This window comes from Myotis daubentonii, chromosome 6 (assembly GCF_963259705.1).
Source record: "Myotis daubentonii chromosome 6, mMyoDau2.1, whole genome shotgun sequence".
Taxonomy (NCBI): Eukaryota; Metazoa; Chordata; class Mammalia; order Chiroptera; family Vespertilionidae; genus Myotis; species Myotis daubentonii.
Window position 1 is genome coordinate 25,749,028 of NC_081845.1, and position 16,203 is coordinate 25,765,230.

At 46.0% G+C, this 16,203-nt stretch overlaps 1 protein-coding gene across 4 annotated transcripts; it reads left to right on the top strand.

Annotated features, from left to right (window-relative positions):
- Positions 1-1,225: 1,225 nt before the first annotated feature.
- TNFAIP3 (TNF alpha induced protein 3) lies at positions 1,226-15,973 on the top strand. 4 transcript variants are annotated; one of them, XM_059700451.1, is made up of 9 exons: positions 1,226-1,527; positions 4,533-4,845; positions 8,159-8,349; positions 9,013-9,160; positions 9,326-9,496; positions 10,342-10,522; positions 11,678-12,585; positions 13,247-13,428; positions 14,068-15,973. In XM_059700451.1, exons 2-9 carry the CDS (start codon positions 4,548-4,550, stop codon positions 14,338-14,340), a joined length of 2,352 nt encoding a protein of 783 aa, XP_059556434.1. In that variant the 5' UTR covers positions 1,226-1,527; positions 4,533-4,547; the 3' UTR covers positions 14,341-15,973. The 4 variants fall into 4 exon arrangements, with proteins under 4 accessions (XP_059556434.1, XP_059556433.1, XP_059556431.1 ...); XM_059700448.1 differs by lacking the exon at positions 1,226-1,527 and adding an exon at positions 1,564-1,673; XM_059700449.1 differs by lacking the exon at positions 1,226-1,527 and adding an exon at positions 1,899-2,040.
- Positions 15,974-16,203: the final 230 nt, after the last annotated feature.

Consider the following 16,203-nt stretch of genomic DNA (forward strand, 5'->3'; position numbering starts at 1 on the left):
AGTTTTGGCTGCTAGAAACATTTGTGAATAAGAAGAGAACAAGTACCAGGAGGTTTGGATTTGGAAAAAATTCCAGCCTTCAGTTTCAAATGACCAGCACTAGCTTTGGGACCTTGGCCACTACTGACTCTGCTCTGCTTCCCTTTGCCAAAAATGCGCCCCCCACCCCACCCCACCCACCTCAGTCTCTGCAGGTTCTTACCGGAGAAAGAAGCATATTTTCCTAATTTGAAATGTGAGCTACATGGCCTGACAAGTATACTTAAGCCTACAGGGGGACAATGGCGCAGTATATTTCAATCTGGTTCTCCTTTAACCTTTCCAGGAAATGGGCCATGGGGACCAGGCTGCCCTTCCCTCCACAGCTCAGGCATATCCACCGCCCAGGGGGCTGATAACCTATTTCCACAGGACACGCTCTGGATGAAGACAATGGGTGACCACGTTATTTAATAAGCAGTGTTCTCTTCCATTGGCACCTTGGAGTGATGGCCTACAAAGTCTCCCAGAAAGGTCTTAGGGGAACATAGCAAGGGCAGTAATGGACTCGAAGTGATTTCTAAACTGAACTTCTACCTGAATGTGACGCCACCTGGGCACCTGGTGTGCAGAAATGAACAAGGTGAAATCCATCTAGACTGGCCTTGTTCCTGTGAACTTCAAGGTCGCAGGGCCATGGGGCCTGATGTCACCTCGGACCTGTCTCCCTCAGCCTGGGGTCGGGGGCTGGCAGGAACGCTGGGAGTGGGGAGGAAGGCTGTGACTGCTTCTTTTTCTCGAAATCCCCGCAGGGGCCTAGAATCATGGGCTCCCCTATGAGTTCATCACGTGCACAACCCAAGCTTTCAAACCGGCCCAGAGGCCTGAAGTTCAACGCTGGGTGATTTTTAGGGTTTTCTTTCTTTATTATTTCCCTTCTTGTTCTCCACAGTGGATGATTTTCTGCAGAAAAACGGCTGAGAAAAAGAACCTATTTCATTTCCAGTTCCCATCACAGCGATTTCCACATGGATGTGACGTTGGCCCCAGCTTCCGAAATGCCCAGGTGACTCACCCGGGGACACCCCGCGGCGGGCGGGGCCCCCCAGCGGGCGGGGCGGGGCGGGTGGACGGGGCGGGGCGTCGCGCCGCTGGCGCCCCCTGCCGGCCACCCGCCCGCCGCCGGCTCTCTCCCCGCGCTGCGTCACGTGTCTGGAAAGTCCCTGGGTGGGAAGGTGGAAATCCCCACCGGGCTCCGCCGTTAAACAGAAAGAGAGAACAGAGAACTGGCAGTCTGCAGCCTTTGCCGCGGCCGAGTGCAGGGCGCTCAGAACCCGCGGGGGCGGAGCGGCGAGAGCAGCCCTGGGAGCGCGGCGGCGGCGGCGGGCGCGATCCACACCCCCGGCCAGCCCAGCCAGTGAGCGAGCCCGAGCCCGGCTGTCCGTCCATGGGGTGCCGCCTCCGCCTGGCCCCGACCCTTGCCTGCGGCCTTCGCCTGCCCTGACCTGGACTTGGGACTTCGGGAGAGGATCGCGCGGCCCTGGAGAGGTAACCGCCACGTCTTCGTGCTGTCTGCCCCGGCGCCTTTCCCCGGGCCGGGGCTGTGGGTGCGCATTTGGCAGCGATTCGCGGGCTGGACCCGGTCGACCTGGCGCTGGTTTTGCAGCGGTCCTGGAGGGCAGTGTGTGCCCATGGTAGGGTTTGATATGCTGCGAGTTGAGGTCACCGCTGCAGATGTTGGGGTGACAGCCCTGGATTCCTCCAGCCAGCTGTGCCTTTCAGATTATGCAGAGAACTTAAACTGCAGCTGACTGATGGAGAGTCGCCCCTGAGGCCGCTTGGTCGGGTGGTCATTGTTGCTTTGCTCTTTTTGTGTCTTTTTTTTTTTTTTTTTGGAACCAAGGGCTGCATGCCCGTGGCCACGTAGACCTTGCAGAATGCTGCGGCTTCTTCCCAGATTGTGCAGAGGTCAGCTAACCACTCCAGAGAGTTCTGTGCAAGGGAGTCAGTTGGAGGTCGCGAGACGGGTCCATCATTTTCAATGGCATCATTGCAAGCCAGGTGTGCATGTAGACGTGGGTCTTTGGCTTGCTTTTGGGGGGCTCCAGTTTAGAAAGATCTGCAGGCCCCTGCCCCAGCCTCTCCCCCACAGTCAGACAGTCTTTGTCAACCGGGGTCGTTCTACATCCTGCCACCTGGCCTCTCAGGAAAGCAGTGGTATTAAGTAAGGAAGGAGCTGGGCTCTCTGGGAGACCGCTTTGTTTTCAGTTCTCTCTGCCTTGGAAAGCCGGCCTGGTCAAGTGTCTGGGGCAGCATTTTGGAGAACCACTGTTCATTCATTGAGCCCTCATGGCCCAGGGTATTGAACAATCAGTCACGGCTCCTTTCTTGTCATCTAAGGTGCTCCTTTCATTCTTGCAATTCTTTGTACAATTTTTTGAATATTTGGAGGGGTACTTTCCAAAATTTCCATGAGGTATTTGTTGATAAAAGGTGAGATAATAGAAACGTAAAAGAAATGTTAAGGGTAGTATTGTGTGTCTTTGCCTATGAGGACAGTATAGTCATAGGTCAGAAAAATGTATTCTTTGATCTTAAGTGTGGAGACGTCCACATACTGGGAACTTGGACAGTGGGTTTTGATTTAAGGGGGCAATTCTGCGGGTTGTGCAAGACTAAACCTATGAATGAGATGGCACTGGGCTAGCCAAGATTGACATCTGCATGTCTTGCATATGGTTTACAGCTCTCACTATTTGCAGAGCTTTAGATTCAGAAGAAAATAATAGAAGAGTCAGAAAAGCAAAAAGGGGCTCCATCTAGCATGTTTAAAATCATCCTATTGCCTGTCCATTTCCATCCGGAGCAGCAGGCATTGCCATCACAGGTACGATGGTGTGAGGATAGCAAGGGGCAGGTGTTGAAAGACCTGGCTTCTAGGCAAAGTTCTGCCCCTGGATAGTGTGGGACCTGAGCAGGACCTGTGCTTCTGTTGCCTTCGCTGCAGACTAAGGTGGTCATGTGATTTCAAGAGGGGGAGTAAGGTTGTCTTTGATTTTTAACCCCAGCATCAAGTACAACCTTTAGCAGATGGGCAGACAGTGCTTGTTGAGTGATGGACAGATAAGAAAATGACATCTTAAAAGAGACTTTTGCCATGCCACGAAGGGGAAGTCTTTGTGATGTTTTTGTACCTTTGTTGTGTCTGTAGTCCTGCTATAATGCTGCCCACTTCTACCTGCAGAGAATGGTTGACATCAGAGGACAGATCATTATCTGACCCAGAGAATGACTTCTCCCAGGCCTCATCTGGCAATCAGATTAGGAATTCTGATGAAACCTACCACCAGAAAACTCCCCAGAAGCAACCTTGGGGTCATCTAATCCAAATCTCTTTTTTTAATGGGCCACAGAATTTAGAAGGCCTTATCAATGGCTTCCCAGGAGTGGCTTCCTTAATATCTAGGTTTCTTCTCCCTCTTACATTGATTTACTTTCTTTCTCAACTAGAGGCCTGGCAAATAGTCTGATGCAGGAGTAGGATTCACAATCACTATGAAACTTTCCAGGGAATATCTTCATTCTCTGAAACCATCTTTGTCTTCCTCTTGGAAATTAGAGGCACCCTACTAGGGGCCAGTGAATGAGAGCTAGCTCTCCACGCTGCAAGATCCCACTTGCGTCCCTTCACATCATTGCACACTGTTGGCATGGGTTGTGGACGCTGGGTATTGCCCCCCCTCCTCTTTCATAGGTCCTGAGTGGCCACCTGGCTGAAATTTCTTCCCTCGTCCCCTTCCAGCTGTTCATTTCCTTCCACCTGTTGATTAGGTTTGAAGATTTTAGAGTGAAGACAGAGTGGGAAATGCATTTGAGTGTTGGTACCTGGAAGAAGAGAATAGAATTTGGTTGGCAGTTGCATTGAAGTAATTGAGCTCCAGTGTCTGCTCTTGGAAGTGTAGAATTTATTATCCTATTATTGCTATTATTTCATTGCTTATTCTGATGTTTAAAGTTCAGTAATCAGGTTTGGAAAGACTGCTTGCGTGTCATTTGCTCTTAAAATTACAAAGCATCTTGCTGGACATAGGCTTTTTTGTTGTTTATACAACATTCAGTTTTAACTCTATAAACATTATAATAAATGTATAAATAAAACTCTTTGTGAATATTTCTCTTTGGGGCTAAAGAGGAAACTCCAGTCAGATGCCTAGGGGAGTGCATAAAATTGCAGGATTTTTCACAAAATATTTACTGTCTTTCCAATACAGGGTTATTCCCCTCCTCCTCCTCCTCCACCTCCTCCTCCTCAGTACCCACTCTCCGCCTTCCTTCTCTTGTTTAGACTAATCTTTAAAAGTGATGTAATTTAAAACAGTCCAGTGTGAGTTAATCTTTGAGGCCAGCTAGTATCCTGGGAGTAGAGGTGACTAAGATCTTTTGCCTACAGATTAGGGTAATGACAAGATCAAACGCTGGGGTTTCCTGCGGGCAGGTATATAGGAATAGTATCAAAGCCGGGCTAACGGAATGGGTTTTTTCCTCCTCTTCAGGTGTTGTGGAAGAACATGATGGCTGAACAACTCCTTCCTCAGGCTTTGTATTTGAGCAATATGCGGAAAGCTGTGAAGATCAGAGAGAGAACTCCAGAAGATATATTTAAACCTACCAATGGAATCATTCATCATTTAAAATCCATGCACCGGTACACGCTGGAAATGTTTAGAACTTGCCAGTTTTGCCCACAATTTCGGGAGATCATCCACAAAGCTCTCATAGACAGAACCATCCAGGCCTCCCTGGAAAGTCAAAAGAAGCTCAACTGGTGTCGAGAAGTCAGAAAACTTGTGGCTTTGAAGACAAATGGTAAGACATGCTTTTGTCTGGTGTGTGTGTGTGTGTGTGTGTGTGTGTGTGTGTGTGTGTGTGGCTTCCACAGTCCTGGGTCCCCATTCATTACATTTTAATAGCACTAGCCCAAACACAAATCTCTTGAGGCCTTTGACACCTTAGTATAGGAACTCTGTGGGGGTATGTGATGAAAGCAAGCTTGTTTTGTGAATATTTTTATTAAGGATATTTTCTCATTGTGTATATTAGAGAGCAGAGTGCATTAAGGCTTGGGGAATGCATTTCTAAACACCAGGCCCTTGTTAGGTGACTTATGCATCTAATTTTTTGTGACTGTTTAATCATCTGTAAAATTCACCTCCATGGCCAGTAATGGAAGTATTAAAAGGCTTTCGTTTAAGAGGAAAGCATGGTGTGAAAACTGGTATTACCATTGTTTCCCACTGTCAATAGAGAACGTTTGTGATGACGGTCTTACACTTCTTGGCCTGATGGCCTTTTATGGGTTAACCAATGAATGGCTGTTGAGGGGCTCCTGTTGTCTGCTCTTCCCGTAGCTCGGTTCTGTTGCTTATCGCCCCTTGATATGAACTAGAAAGGCATTTGAGATTTTTAACACTGGTTTTAGACCTCTACTTATTATTTTTAGGGATAGTACTGAATTTCTGACAGTCTGTGGCCATCTGCACAATGGCCCTTTACCATTAGTAGCTGTTTCCTGCTCTGAGCTTTACTGTTTGTTTGTTTTTAATTATTTCCTTTGAGCAAGAGTGTGCACATCCTAGAAACATCCAACCACACTGTTTCATGCAGGTACAAAATTCCATTTTATAGATGTAGCTAATTATTACACTAAGCAAGTAAATGGCCCAAGATCAATTGAATGCTTATAGTTTAGGTAAAGGCAGGAATCTCAGGTCCTTAGATCAGTGACAGTCCTAAACCATCCCAATTAAGTAATACATTCATCCACGTGCAGAAAATCCTGGTGGACAGTGAGAGGATAAGAACGTTAACTTAAGTGACTTCATTGACACATTAACTTTGGCCACTTTTGACTTGGTAACTTGGTGTGACTGAGGTTGTGGGGGGTTTTTTGCTTTGCTTCTGGAGTGTCTTGTACATCATCTCAACATCTTGCTTATATCTTTGAAGCATAGATTCTTAGAAACACAGAAAAAAACTGGGATTGCTAGTGTTACCTTCGTTCTTGGCATTAAATCAAGTGATGCATAGAAGTAGGTAATTATGTTAAGTCATCATCAAGGGGTTTATATTCCTGACAGCTTGTGGTTTTAACTCTCTCCCTTTTTTGTACAAAAAAAAAATGGATGGAGTCAATTTGGGGAGAGTTGGAAACAGAGATTCTGCAAAATTAGAAATGTGGCAGAAAGAGGAAAACCTTAGTTTCATTAACTGACATTTTAGGTTTAACTGGCTCTATTTCCTTAAGAAAATAATGGGATATAAAGAGTACACATTCGTTTGGCAAAGATTTGTCATTTAAATCAATGATGATTCACCCTACAAGAGAACTACAAAAGCCAGTGCATTTTGGTAACATTTTCTGGGAACAGGGATTTTTAGGCTCAGAATCCTTTTATTTTCTAATTTCAAGAAAATGTCTTAAAATTCTGGAAAAGGAAAATATTTAGGGGATGGGGGAAGCAAATGACTTTTCCTCTCTGATTTTTATTAGCACCTTTTAAAAAAAGCCTTTCCCCCTATAGGTGGGTTCTACAAAGTCAATGGTCTGGGGAGGGGGTTACTCACAAGTTTGCATTTGAGGATATGAGACTATGGTGAATGAGGAAGGGAGTAGGTGGCATAAAGTTGAAACTTCATGTGAAAAATTCCAGCGTCTATTGGCTGCAGCGATTTCACTTGTATAATGAGTAGCCCTATTCCAGCTCACCCTGACCACACCCACTTGGAAAGTCCAGGGTGCACTTCGCAGTTTAAATGTCTACACACCAGAACAAAAAGTACAATAGCTGTTGCTCAATTGCTAGTCAAATAACTTAGCACTGGGGAATTCCAGATGTTACTTAGGGAATTTCATACTGGTGCATCTCAATAAAGAACTGAAAGTGAGCACAACCAGAAGAAAAAAGGCCTTATCTTTGCTCTAGATTTTGCAAAGGGGAAATTTCAACAGACTGCAGTCGTTGCCACACTTCTGCCAAGACACAAATGATCTTGCTCGTTCATTTGTTTGAATACTTATCTGGTTAGTTTTTCTAAGTGTGTAAATTGAAGGGAATCGGCTGTGGATATGTATTTCAGGGGTGTTGTTGTTGTTGTTTTACAGTTTGACTATAATCACAATTTGATAAAATGTCAAAGAGCTTTATTGCCCTACTTATACAAAGAAAAGAGTTGAACTTTTCTTTTTAAAAACAATTGTGCAGTTTCCAAAGAGATTAGGGAATACATTTATTTATTTTATTATTATTATTATTATTATTATTATTATTATTATCAAACAGTCTCCCAAAATGTTTATTATTTGGAGGTGGGGAAAAATGCAGTCTCTTAAATTGTGGGTTTTAGCCTATAAAAGTAACAAATTAATGGAATACAATTAGATCTATTTTTTGCTCAAAATTCTTAAAATGCCAGCCTTTAATTATTATTATTTTCAAAATGTAGGCATCCAAGCACCCTTTAACTTTTCAAAAGGACTGCAATTTCTAACAAGCATGTTCACATGAGGCATTTAAATGTAGATGAAATAATTACCAGTGACAGTAGATGATTGTGTTCTCAATCCCACTTTACAAACCAGGAGAGGAAACTCCCAGGCCCCAAAGCCTACAGTGGAATGGTCAAGTCATTTACCACTGAGTCATAGCCAGACCGTCCCTGTCTAGTGAATGGAGACAAGTGGCTTCCTGGTTGGTGCACGTTGCCCTGGGTCTACTCTGCTAGAGGCAGAAGGCAGTATTGCCAGTGTCTTAGCCAGAACATCAAGGAATATTAGAAAAGGAACAGACTTGAGAGATCATAATCCACTGCCCTCATTTCACAAAGAGGAAAAGGACTCAGAGAGATTAAGGGATTTCCCCCCAAGTCACCTAAATGAGTTAGGGCAGAGCTGGGCTGGACAAAGGTCCAGTGATTACCTATCCCTGGGTCCTTTTGCTCCTTTGGTATCAGTCATAAAAAATAAGGATCTCCCCCCCCTACCCCCATCATCTGTGAAATCAACCATTTGCATTTCTGCATGCCCCAGGGTCTCCCAGGATAGCATGAGCGCTCCTTTATTCTGAGATGCTTCGCTGGGTTTGTATGTGGATTGCTTGATTTGCTTCTCTTATGTCCTCAGGTGATGGAAACTGCCTCATGCATGCTGCTTCTCAGTACATGTGGGGTGTTCAGGACACGGACTTGGTCCTGAGGAAGGCACTCTTCAGCACTCTCAAGGAGACAGACACACGCAACTTTAAATTCCGCTGGCAGCTGGAGTCTCTGAAATCTCAGGAGTTTGTGGAAACGGGGCTTTGCTACGACACCCGGGTATGTTTGGTTCCCCCACTCAGCATCCATTGCCAGAACTCCCTGGTGGGGGAAAGAGTACCTTAGGCCAGCCCCTGCTCTCAGAAGCATATGACTTACTAGGTCACATGAGCTTGGCTAAGCAAAACATCGTCCATGGAAACCTCCTGTGGGTGAACTGAGGGTTTTGTCACCGTTGGGAGACTCCAGGGCAGCAGATTCCCAGCTGTGCGTCTTTTCACTTTAGCTTGATCATTCTGATCGCTGGCCTTCCCGGTGGCATGGCCTTCCCTGTGGCATGGTGGTTGTTTTTCAGTTTGATTGTCCTTTGCATGCTTTGCTGAGCCCGCCAGTCAAACTCAGACCTCGCCATTCTCAGTCACAAGTTTGGAATTTTTGTGTACATTTGGATGAGGGGCTTCAGCGTTATGCCTCATCAGGGATTTTTTGAAAGCAGGTGCTGTCCCCGTCATCCTCCCCCACTTCTGAGTTTGCCTTGTAATGGAAAATAGTAAGGGAAGAAAACCAAAATGGGGGGAAAAGGGTGATCATTTGAATGCTGATTTCCAGAAAGGGGAAAAGCAAGCCGAGTTATATAAATGAATAACCACAGAGTGTGTCAGAATGATTTTTTAATGCAGAGTACATTCAAACATTGTTCCCCTCCTTACCCTCTCCCTTCAGAATTGGACTGATGAATGGGACAACCTTATCAAAATGGCATCCACGGACACACCAGGGGCCCGAAGTGGCCTTCCGTATAGCTCACTGGAAGAAGTACACATCTTTGTCCTTTGCAACATCCTCAGAAGGCCGATCATCGTCATTTCAGGTGAGTTGCCTACAGGTCGCTTATTTGTATGCAAGTGCTTTTCAGTTTTAATGCTTTTTCTCTTAGGGAAAAAAACCTACGCTGCCAAAGTTACAGGCAACCGTGGCTAAATGGAATTTGATGAAAGTCACCTGAGGGCCTTATTTTTTCTTTTTCTTTCAACAGACAAAATGCTGAGAAGTTTGGAATCAGGTTCCAATTTCGCTCCTTTGAAGGTGGGCGGAATTTATTTGCCTCTCCATTGGCCCGCCCAGGAATGCTACAGATACCCCATTGTTCTCGGCTACGACAGCCAACACTTTGTACCCCTGGTGACCCTGAAGGACAGTGGGCCTGGTGAGAAACCTGAGCATTCATTCGCATTTGTAACTGCTGGTAGATAGCGGTACACCCTGTTCCCACTGAATGTCAGGGTTTGCTCTTTTGCGCCTTATTGAGTTAGTCTCATGGAAGTGTATTATTCTTATTTAAATACAGTACGCTGTCATTGGCTTGGTTTCCAACAGTAATGCAATAGCAGTAATCATGATACTCCCTTCCCTTTTGTGTATGGCTTAAGAATTACTTTCAGTATGTTAGTTGCAAGTAGGAGATACATGTATATATCTTACTACTATCATTTCTATTAATAAGTGACCAATTAAGGCATACAGATCCCTTAATCCAGTGCCTGGCATGGAGCCGGTAAATGTCTATCAGGTTAGCTGTTAGTATAATAGCTTAATGTGCACTATACACTTTGTAAGTGCTTTTAGGCATATTACTTTATTTCATTTATCCTCACAGCATCTCTATGGGTTGTAAGCATTGGTAGCCTTATTTTACAATTGAGGCACTTGACGCTCAAAGAGGGTAAATAACTTGCCTGATGTCACAGAATTTGATAGTGGCAGAGTTAGGATTCGAACTCAGGCCAGTCTGATTGTGAAGTGTGGGAATTTAAGCAGCCAGATCTGCTGCCTCCACGCTGCTTTATATTCTGTGAGCTTCCTGGAAACAATGCAATTTATATTAGAGTTTAGCGGAGTTTGTTTCCCCATTTGAGTTTTTGGCTTGATAATAGTTTTCCACTCTGTGATTGTGCCCTTTCTGCATTTTCAAATTTTAATCATTATGTGCATAGCCTCACACATCTCGTTTAGCAGAATTGTATTTGACTTATGTGTTATTTTTCCCCTCAGAAATCCGAGCCGTTCCACTTGTTAACAGAGAGCGAGGAAGATTTGAAGACTTGAAAGTTCACTTTTTGACAGATCCTGAAAACGAGATGAAGGAGAAGCTTTTGAAAGAGTACTTGATGGTGATAGAAATCCCAGTGCAAGGCTGGGACCATGGCACCACCCACTTGATTAATGCTGCAAAGTAAGCACTTTATCTCTACCTCTAACCTCTGTCCTTTTCAACTGTTTGTCATTCAGCCACGTAAGCTGCTGCCACCCCAAAGCTCAACAGTAATGTTTCTGAATGCAGTTTGCTCCAGTGTGAAACAAACTCAGAGGCTTGCCCGAGTCAGAGAGGCTCCCCCCAGGCATTACTAACTGGTTTCAAATGAGAACAAGAAATTTACCTCTAGTGATTTTCCTACACATATGGATGCTGAGAGTCAGAATTGTGGCTTTTAAAAAAGTTTGTTTACATCACGGATACTTGTTTTTCTTCATTTCTCTAGTACTAGACAAGTGAAAATTCTTAGAAACAAGGGCCTTTTTTTTCTTGGCTTCTTGGTAAGGACAGACACACCAGACTCAGACTGAGTAGTAGAATGTGTTTGTGTAGCAGCCACGTGATTTCACCACAAGGAAAAGGGAGGAGACTCTCCGAGTGCACACGGTACAGGTATCTAAATGCCAAACACTGGCTTTATCTCAACACGGTGCCTGTTTCTTAGAACTGAAATGCACAAGAGTTGACCTCCAATGACCCAAGAGAATGTGTTTCCCAAAGTGGAGAGTAACAAATTACAGAGAGTCATAAATAACGCCGAGGGGTTTGTCTGCCTCTGGGTACTGCTCATGGCCATTCATTCTAGCAGAGACCAGGCACTAGTATAAAATTAATAACAGCAAAGTACAGAACACAAAGTGCCCAAGTCATCTGCATCATAAAGTAGACTAGTCCCAAAAGAACACCTGAGCAATCATTTACTAGAAATTTGATCTCTGAGATGTTAGAAAGTAAAAGTGACTTTTTAGAAGAGGCATAGAGCCATTAAGGTGTAGCGGCAGCCCTGGAGTAGTCCTTTCTTTAGAGTTATCCACAATTCTGGATACATTGACTCAAGAAGACGGTGATTCCTGAAATCATGAAGTACTGGACTGTGTAATGTTGGAGGGTGTAATGTGCAAAGTCTTCACGATAGGCTTGCATCTCAATGACTGGTTCTAGAATCCACATTCTAAGTTTGCTCTGGTGAACTATTGCCATACAATTGTGTGTGTGTGTGTGTGTGTGTGTGTGTGTGTGTGTGTGTGTGTCTGCATGTGTATGAAGTCTCATATTTTTCCTTTTGGTCTTTAGGTTGGATGAAGCTAACTTACCAAAGGAAATAAATCTGGTCGATGATTACTTTGAACTTGTCCAGCACGAGTACAAGAAGTGGCAGGAGAACACGGAGCAGGGGCGGAGAGAGCTGCACGCCCAGCACGCTTTGGAGCCTTCCATGCCCCAGCTTTCTCTCATGGATGTAAAATGTGAAACACCCAACTGTCCTTTCTTCATGTCCGTGAACACCCAGCCTCTATGCCATGAATGCGCAGAGAGGCGGCAAAAGAACCAGAACAAATCCCCCAAGCTGAACCCCAAGCCAGGCCCGGACGTGGTGCTTGGAGCCTCTCGGGGCGAGGCCTATGAGCCCAAGGCCTGGGGCCCTGAGGAGCCAGCTGGGGGGCCTCATTCGGCCCCTCCGACAGCACCCAGCCTCTTCCTGTTCAGCGAGACCACGGCCATGAAGTGCAGGAGCCCCGGCTGCCCTTTCACGCTGAACGTGCAGCACAACGGATTCTGTGAGCGTTGCCACAATGCCCGGCAACTTAATGCAGGCCACCCCTCGGACAACACGAGGCATTTAGATCCTGGTAAGTGCCGAGCCTGCCTCCAGGACGTCACCAGGACATTTAATGGGATCTGCAGCACTTGCTTCAAAAGGACTACGACAGAGCCCGCCTCAAACCTCAGCTCCAGCATCCCTCCTTCCTGTCATCAGAGGTCCAAGTCCGACCCCGCACAGCTCATCCAGAGTCTCTCCCCCCATTCTTGCCACAGACCTGGGAACGAGGCCCCCGCTGGCTGCTCTTCTCAGGCCACACGCACTCCTGGGGACAGGACGGGGACCAGCAAGTGCAGGAAAGCTGGCTGCATGTATTTTGGGACTCCCGAAAACCAGGGCTTTTGCACGCTGTGTTTCATCGAGTACAGAGAAAATAAACGTGAGTGAAATGCTGGGTCTTCTAACCCCTGTTTTGAAACCCCTACGTAGAAGGGTTTTGTTCTCAAACTCCAAGAAAGGAGGCCCTCTGGGCAGTGGGGTAGAATGTTACACAGAGGGACAGTCACACTGGCTCTGCCAGCCACACATGGAAGCAAAGGGCACGGAACACCGTGTCCCAAGTGCATCCTGTGGGTAGAGTTTATAGAATTAGTTTTCACAGGCTGTTCAGTGTTGTGTTTATAAGGTAGAGTTTAAACTAGACTTTTCTTGAAACTTTGTTGTAACAGAGGAAACTCAAAATCTGAAGAGTAGCAGCTGGAGATAGGGATGTCTCTGCTGACATTGTAAGAAACCATCCGCGGTTTTAGAAATCTCTAATTACTAGTAGAAAGCAGGATGGGCACTGGATGTGTCTCTGTTCTGTTACTGTGCCTGACCAGTGGGCAAGTTCCAAGTGAGAGATTTATAAAGTCAACGATGTTTCAATGACAGTGTTATCACTTTTTAAAAAGTTTGTTGAGTTTATAGAAGGCTGCTCTTGTGTAAATATCGGAGTCTGGCCTGATCTGTATTTGAAGCCTGTTTCTTTCGCTCAAGTCACTGTTTCTCTCTGCTTGGTGGCCCATATGTGGTACTAACTGGTATCGACTCTCTTCCAGATTTTGTTGCTGCCTCGGGGAAAGCAAGTCCCACAGGCTCCAGGTTCCAGAACGCAGCCCCCTGCCTGGGGCGGGAATGCGGCACCCTCGGAAGCACAGTGTTTGAAGGATACTGTCAGAAGTGTTTCATTGAAGCTCAAAATCAGAGATTTCATGAAGCAAAAAGGACTGAAGAGCAGCTGGTAAGACATTTTGAGAGATACCCTTCTCATTTAGCTGGAGCAACCACTATGATTTACATGTCCTACGTATACCTTAGAATTCATTTCAAAAAACAAGTAAGATTAGCCATAGAATAAGACCTCTTAACGCCTCCCAAAGCCAGGTGGCTGTCAGAGAGCTCTTGGAGTTATAGCAGAAACACAAACACCTAAGTGGTCAGCAGATTTTCTGAAATAATCCTTTACCAAGAGGAGACGGGAGGAGGCAGAGCACCCAGGTGCCTCCTGGGTGGCATATGAGAAAAGCAAACTTTGACTGATAGATGCTTCTCCTGCTGTTTACAGAATGGTAGGAATCTGTCTAAATAAACAATGGCAGTTGATTTGGTCTAAACAGCAGCCAACTGGCCAGCGTTTGCGGGCCTCGGGTTAGGATTGGGGGTTCCATCAGCATCCCGGGGCCAGGTCTGCTTTGGTGGGGCTGAGGGGAAAGTGCTGGGAGGGCTCCTGCTCACAGGCTGCATGCATGTGGACCTCTGCCTCATCGCTCAGGCAGATGCTCTTCACCCCCAGAGCCTGGTCGCATCACACTGTCCTCTAAGACCCCTGGTCTCTCCCTGAGAAGTGTGACCCACAGTTCCCTCTGCTCTTCCCCCCCAGAGAACGAGCCAGCGCAGAGACGTGCCTCGAACCACACAGAGTGCCTCCAGGCCCAAGTGTGCCCGGGCCTCCTGCAAGAACATCCTGGCCTGTCGCAACGAGGAACTCTGCATGGAGTGCCAGCACCTCGGCCAGCGGGTGGGCCGGGGCGAGCCCGTTCCCGAAGAGCCCCCCAAACAGCGCTGCCGGGCCCCTGCCTGTGATCACTTTGGCAACGCCAAGTGCAATGGCTACTGTAACGAGTGCTTTCAGTTCAAGCAGATGTACAGCTAAGGCGACCAGGTGAGCCCCCGCCGTTAGCCAACATGGTGCTATCCTCTAAACACTCCGGTGCCACTGGAGTCGGTCCAGGCCTCAGAGGCTCAAGGTTGTCTTTGAGCAGGAGAGGAAAGATAAGCTCTTGGTCATGGCCTTGAATTTGGTAACCGAGGAGCAGTCCCAGGTGGCCTTGGAGCAGATGGTGTCGGATTCCGTCTGGGGCTCCTCCTCCTCTCCTACAAGCAGAGGCCAGGAACTTGACGGACTTGGAATGCGGACTTGGAATGCGTGCCAGAAAAGAGACAAGACACGGTCAGAGCCACTCCACCTGCCTCCATCGGCACTGCCCAGAGGTGGGAGCTGAGTCCTCACCGCCCACGGGCCTCTGTGAGAAGGTTGGGAAGCTCAGGGAAAACGGACATCTCCAGTGTCAGTAGTTGGTGGCTTTCCCTCCCTGCCTCACTCCTTTCTCTCGGACTGTGATTCTGAGGCTGCTGAGACGAAGTTCATACTGCAAAGCATTCAGCTGCTCTTTACAATATGCACCTTGTAAAAATCAGAATATCTTAGTGGGAAGACGTGTGCCTCTGGGTTGTCACGGTCTTCGCTTCTATACAGGCTATCTTGAACTAAGGTGTGTATAATAATGTGGACATATAATGCACCCTTGTGTATGAGGGATTTTTTTTATTGTGTTGAAATGCTGCCCTGGAATAAGAAGACTAAACAATAATAACCTATTTTCTGGTTGTTGTTGGGCCACCGCATGTACGTACAGCTTTCATGAACTCAACCCGCTGCCTTGTCAAAGGCCCTATGTCTGGAGTTTACTTTATTTATTTTATTGCAAACTTTAAGGTTATTTAAATGAAGTTGTCTCTTCTGCTCTGGGGAAAATGCCCCACTGTCTCCTGAAATAACATATTTGCTGTGGGTCATGTTCTGGAGCCAGGCAAGTTCCTGACTGCAGCGGGGGAGTTGGCCTCTCTGATGCACTTCCGTTGTCTTCCTGAGGAAAGGAGGAATTGCATCAGTAGTCAATTTATTAAAATCTCATGCTTCTTCTTCATGAAACTTTGGCTAGAGCCACTTCCCAGCCACAATATAGAATTGTCTCTGACTATTCTACCTCCTTAGAGATAAGTTTGGAAAGAAACAGGGATGAGATTGGAGAAGGTCACAGGGAAGACGTGGCCTTGAGTGATGGTTTTACTTGCTGTGTGAATGCCTTCCCGGGGCATAGGGCAGTGACCTCCTGTCTGTGAGTATGAGGAACTGTCTGTCCTCAGCCTGTGGTTTCTATATGTGCTTTTGTGTCACTGTCATACTTGTTCTAGAAAAAATGGCAGGGGAAACACATTGTCCCCAGAGTTAAAGGCGCCATTTTTTTTTTGGTCTGGACTAGTGCTCCATAGTCCTCAGTGTTTTCATCTATTCCTTTTAAGGTTGATATATTAATATTTTGTGTATTGATATTCTCATTCTTAATGTGAAAACATGAAATTATTTATACTTGTTATAAAAACATTTGCACATTTAGTTGTTTAAGTAGATTTCTGTTTACTCTGTTGGGTTTATTAAAAGTTTCCTAAATAATTGTAACTTTTCACAAATGTCAATATTAAAAGATAAATTATTTAAGAGTGAATTTTGATGTTTTCTGTTTATATATGATGAAAGGAAAAGGCCCAAATATTAAGACCACACTTCCCAAAAATCTTTATTTCAAGGAATACCTGGGCAGGGGATACATCTCTCACTCATGCATAATAAGAGAACTTTGCAAAAATAATAACTGTGTGAGGGTAAGACATCCGGTTTACCAGAGGACTCCAGGGCCCGGATGAGAGTGGGAAAGGCCTGCCAGTGCCAGTTCCC

Excerpts from the sequence above, each read along its gene's own strand:
- TNFAIP3 (XM_059700448.1), top strand. Across the intron at positions 9,161-9,325 it reads GCCGATCATCGTCATTTCAG|ACAAAATGCTGAGAAGTTTG; the intron begins GTGAGTTGCCTA and ends TTCTTTCAACAG. Across the intron at positions 13,429-14,067 it reads AAAGGACTGAAGAGCAGCTG|AGAACGAGCCAGCGCAGAGA; the intron begins GTAAGACATTTT and ends CTTCCCCCCCAG.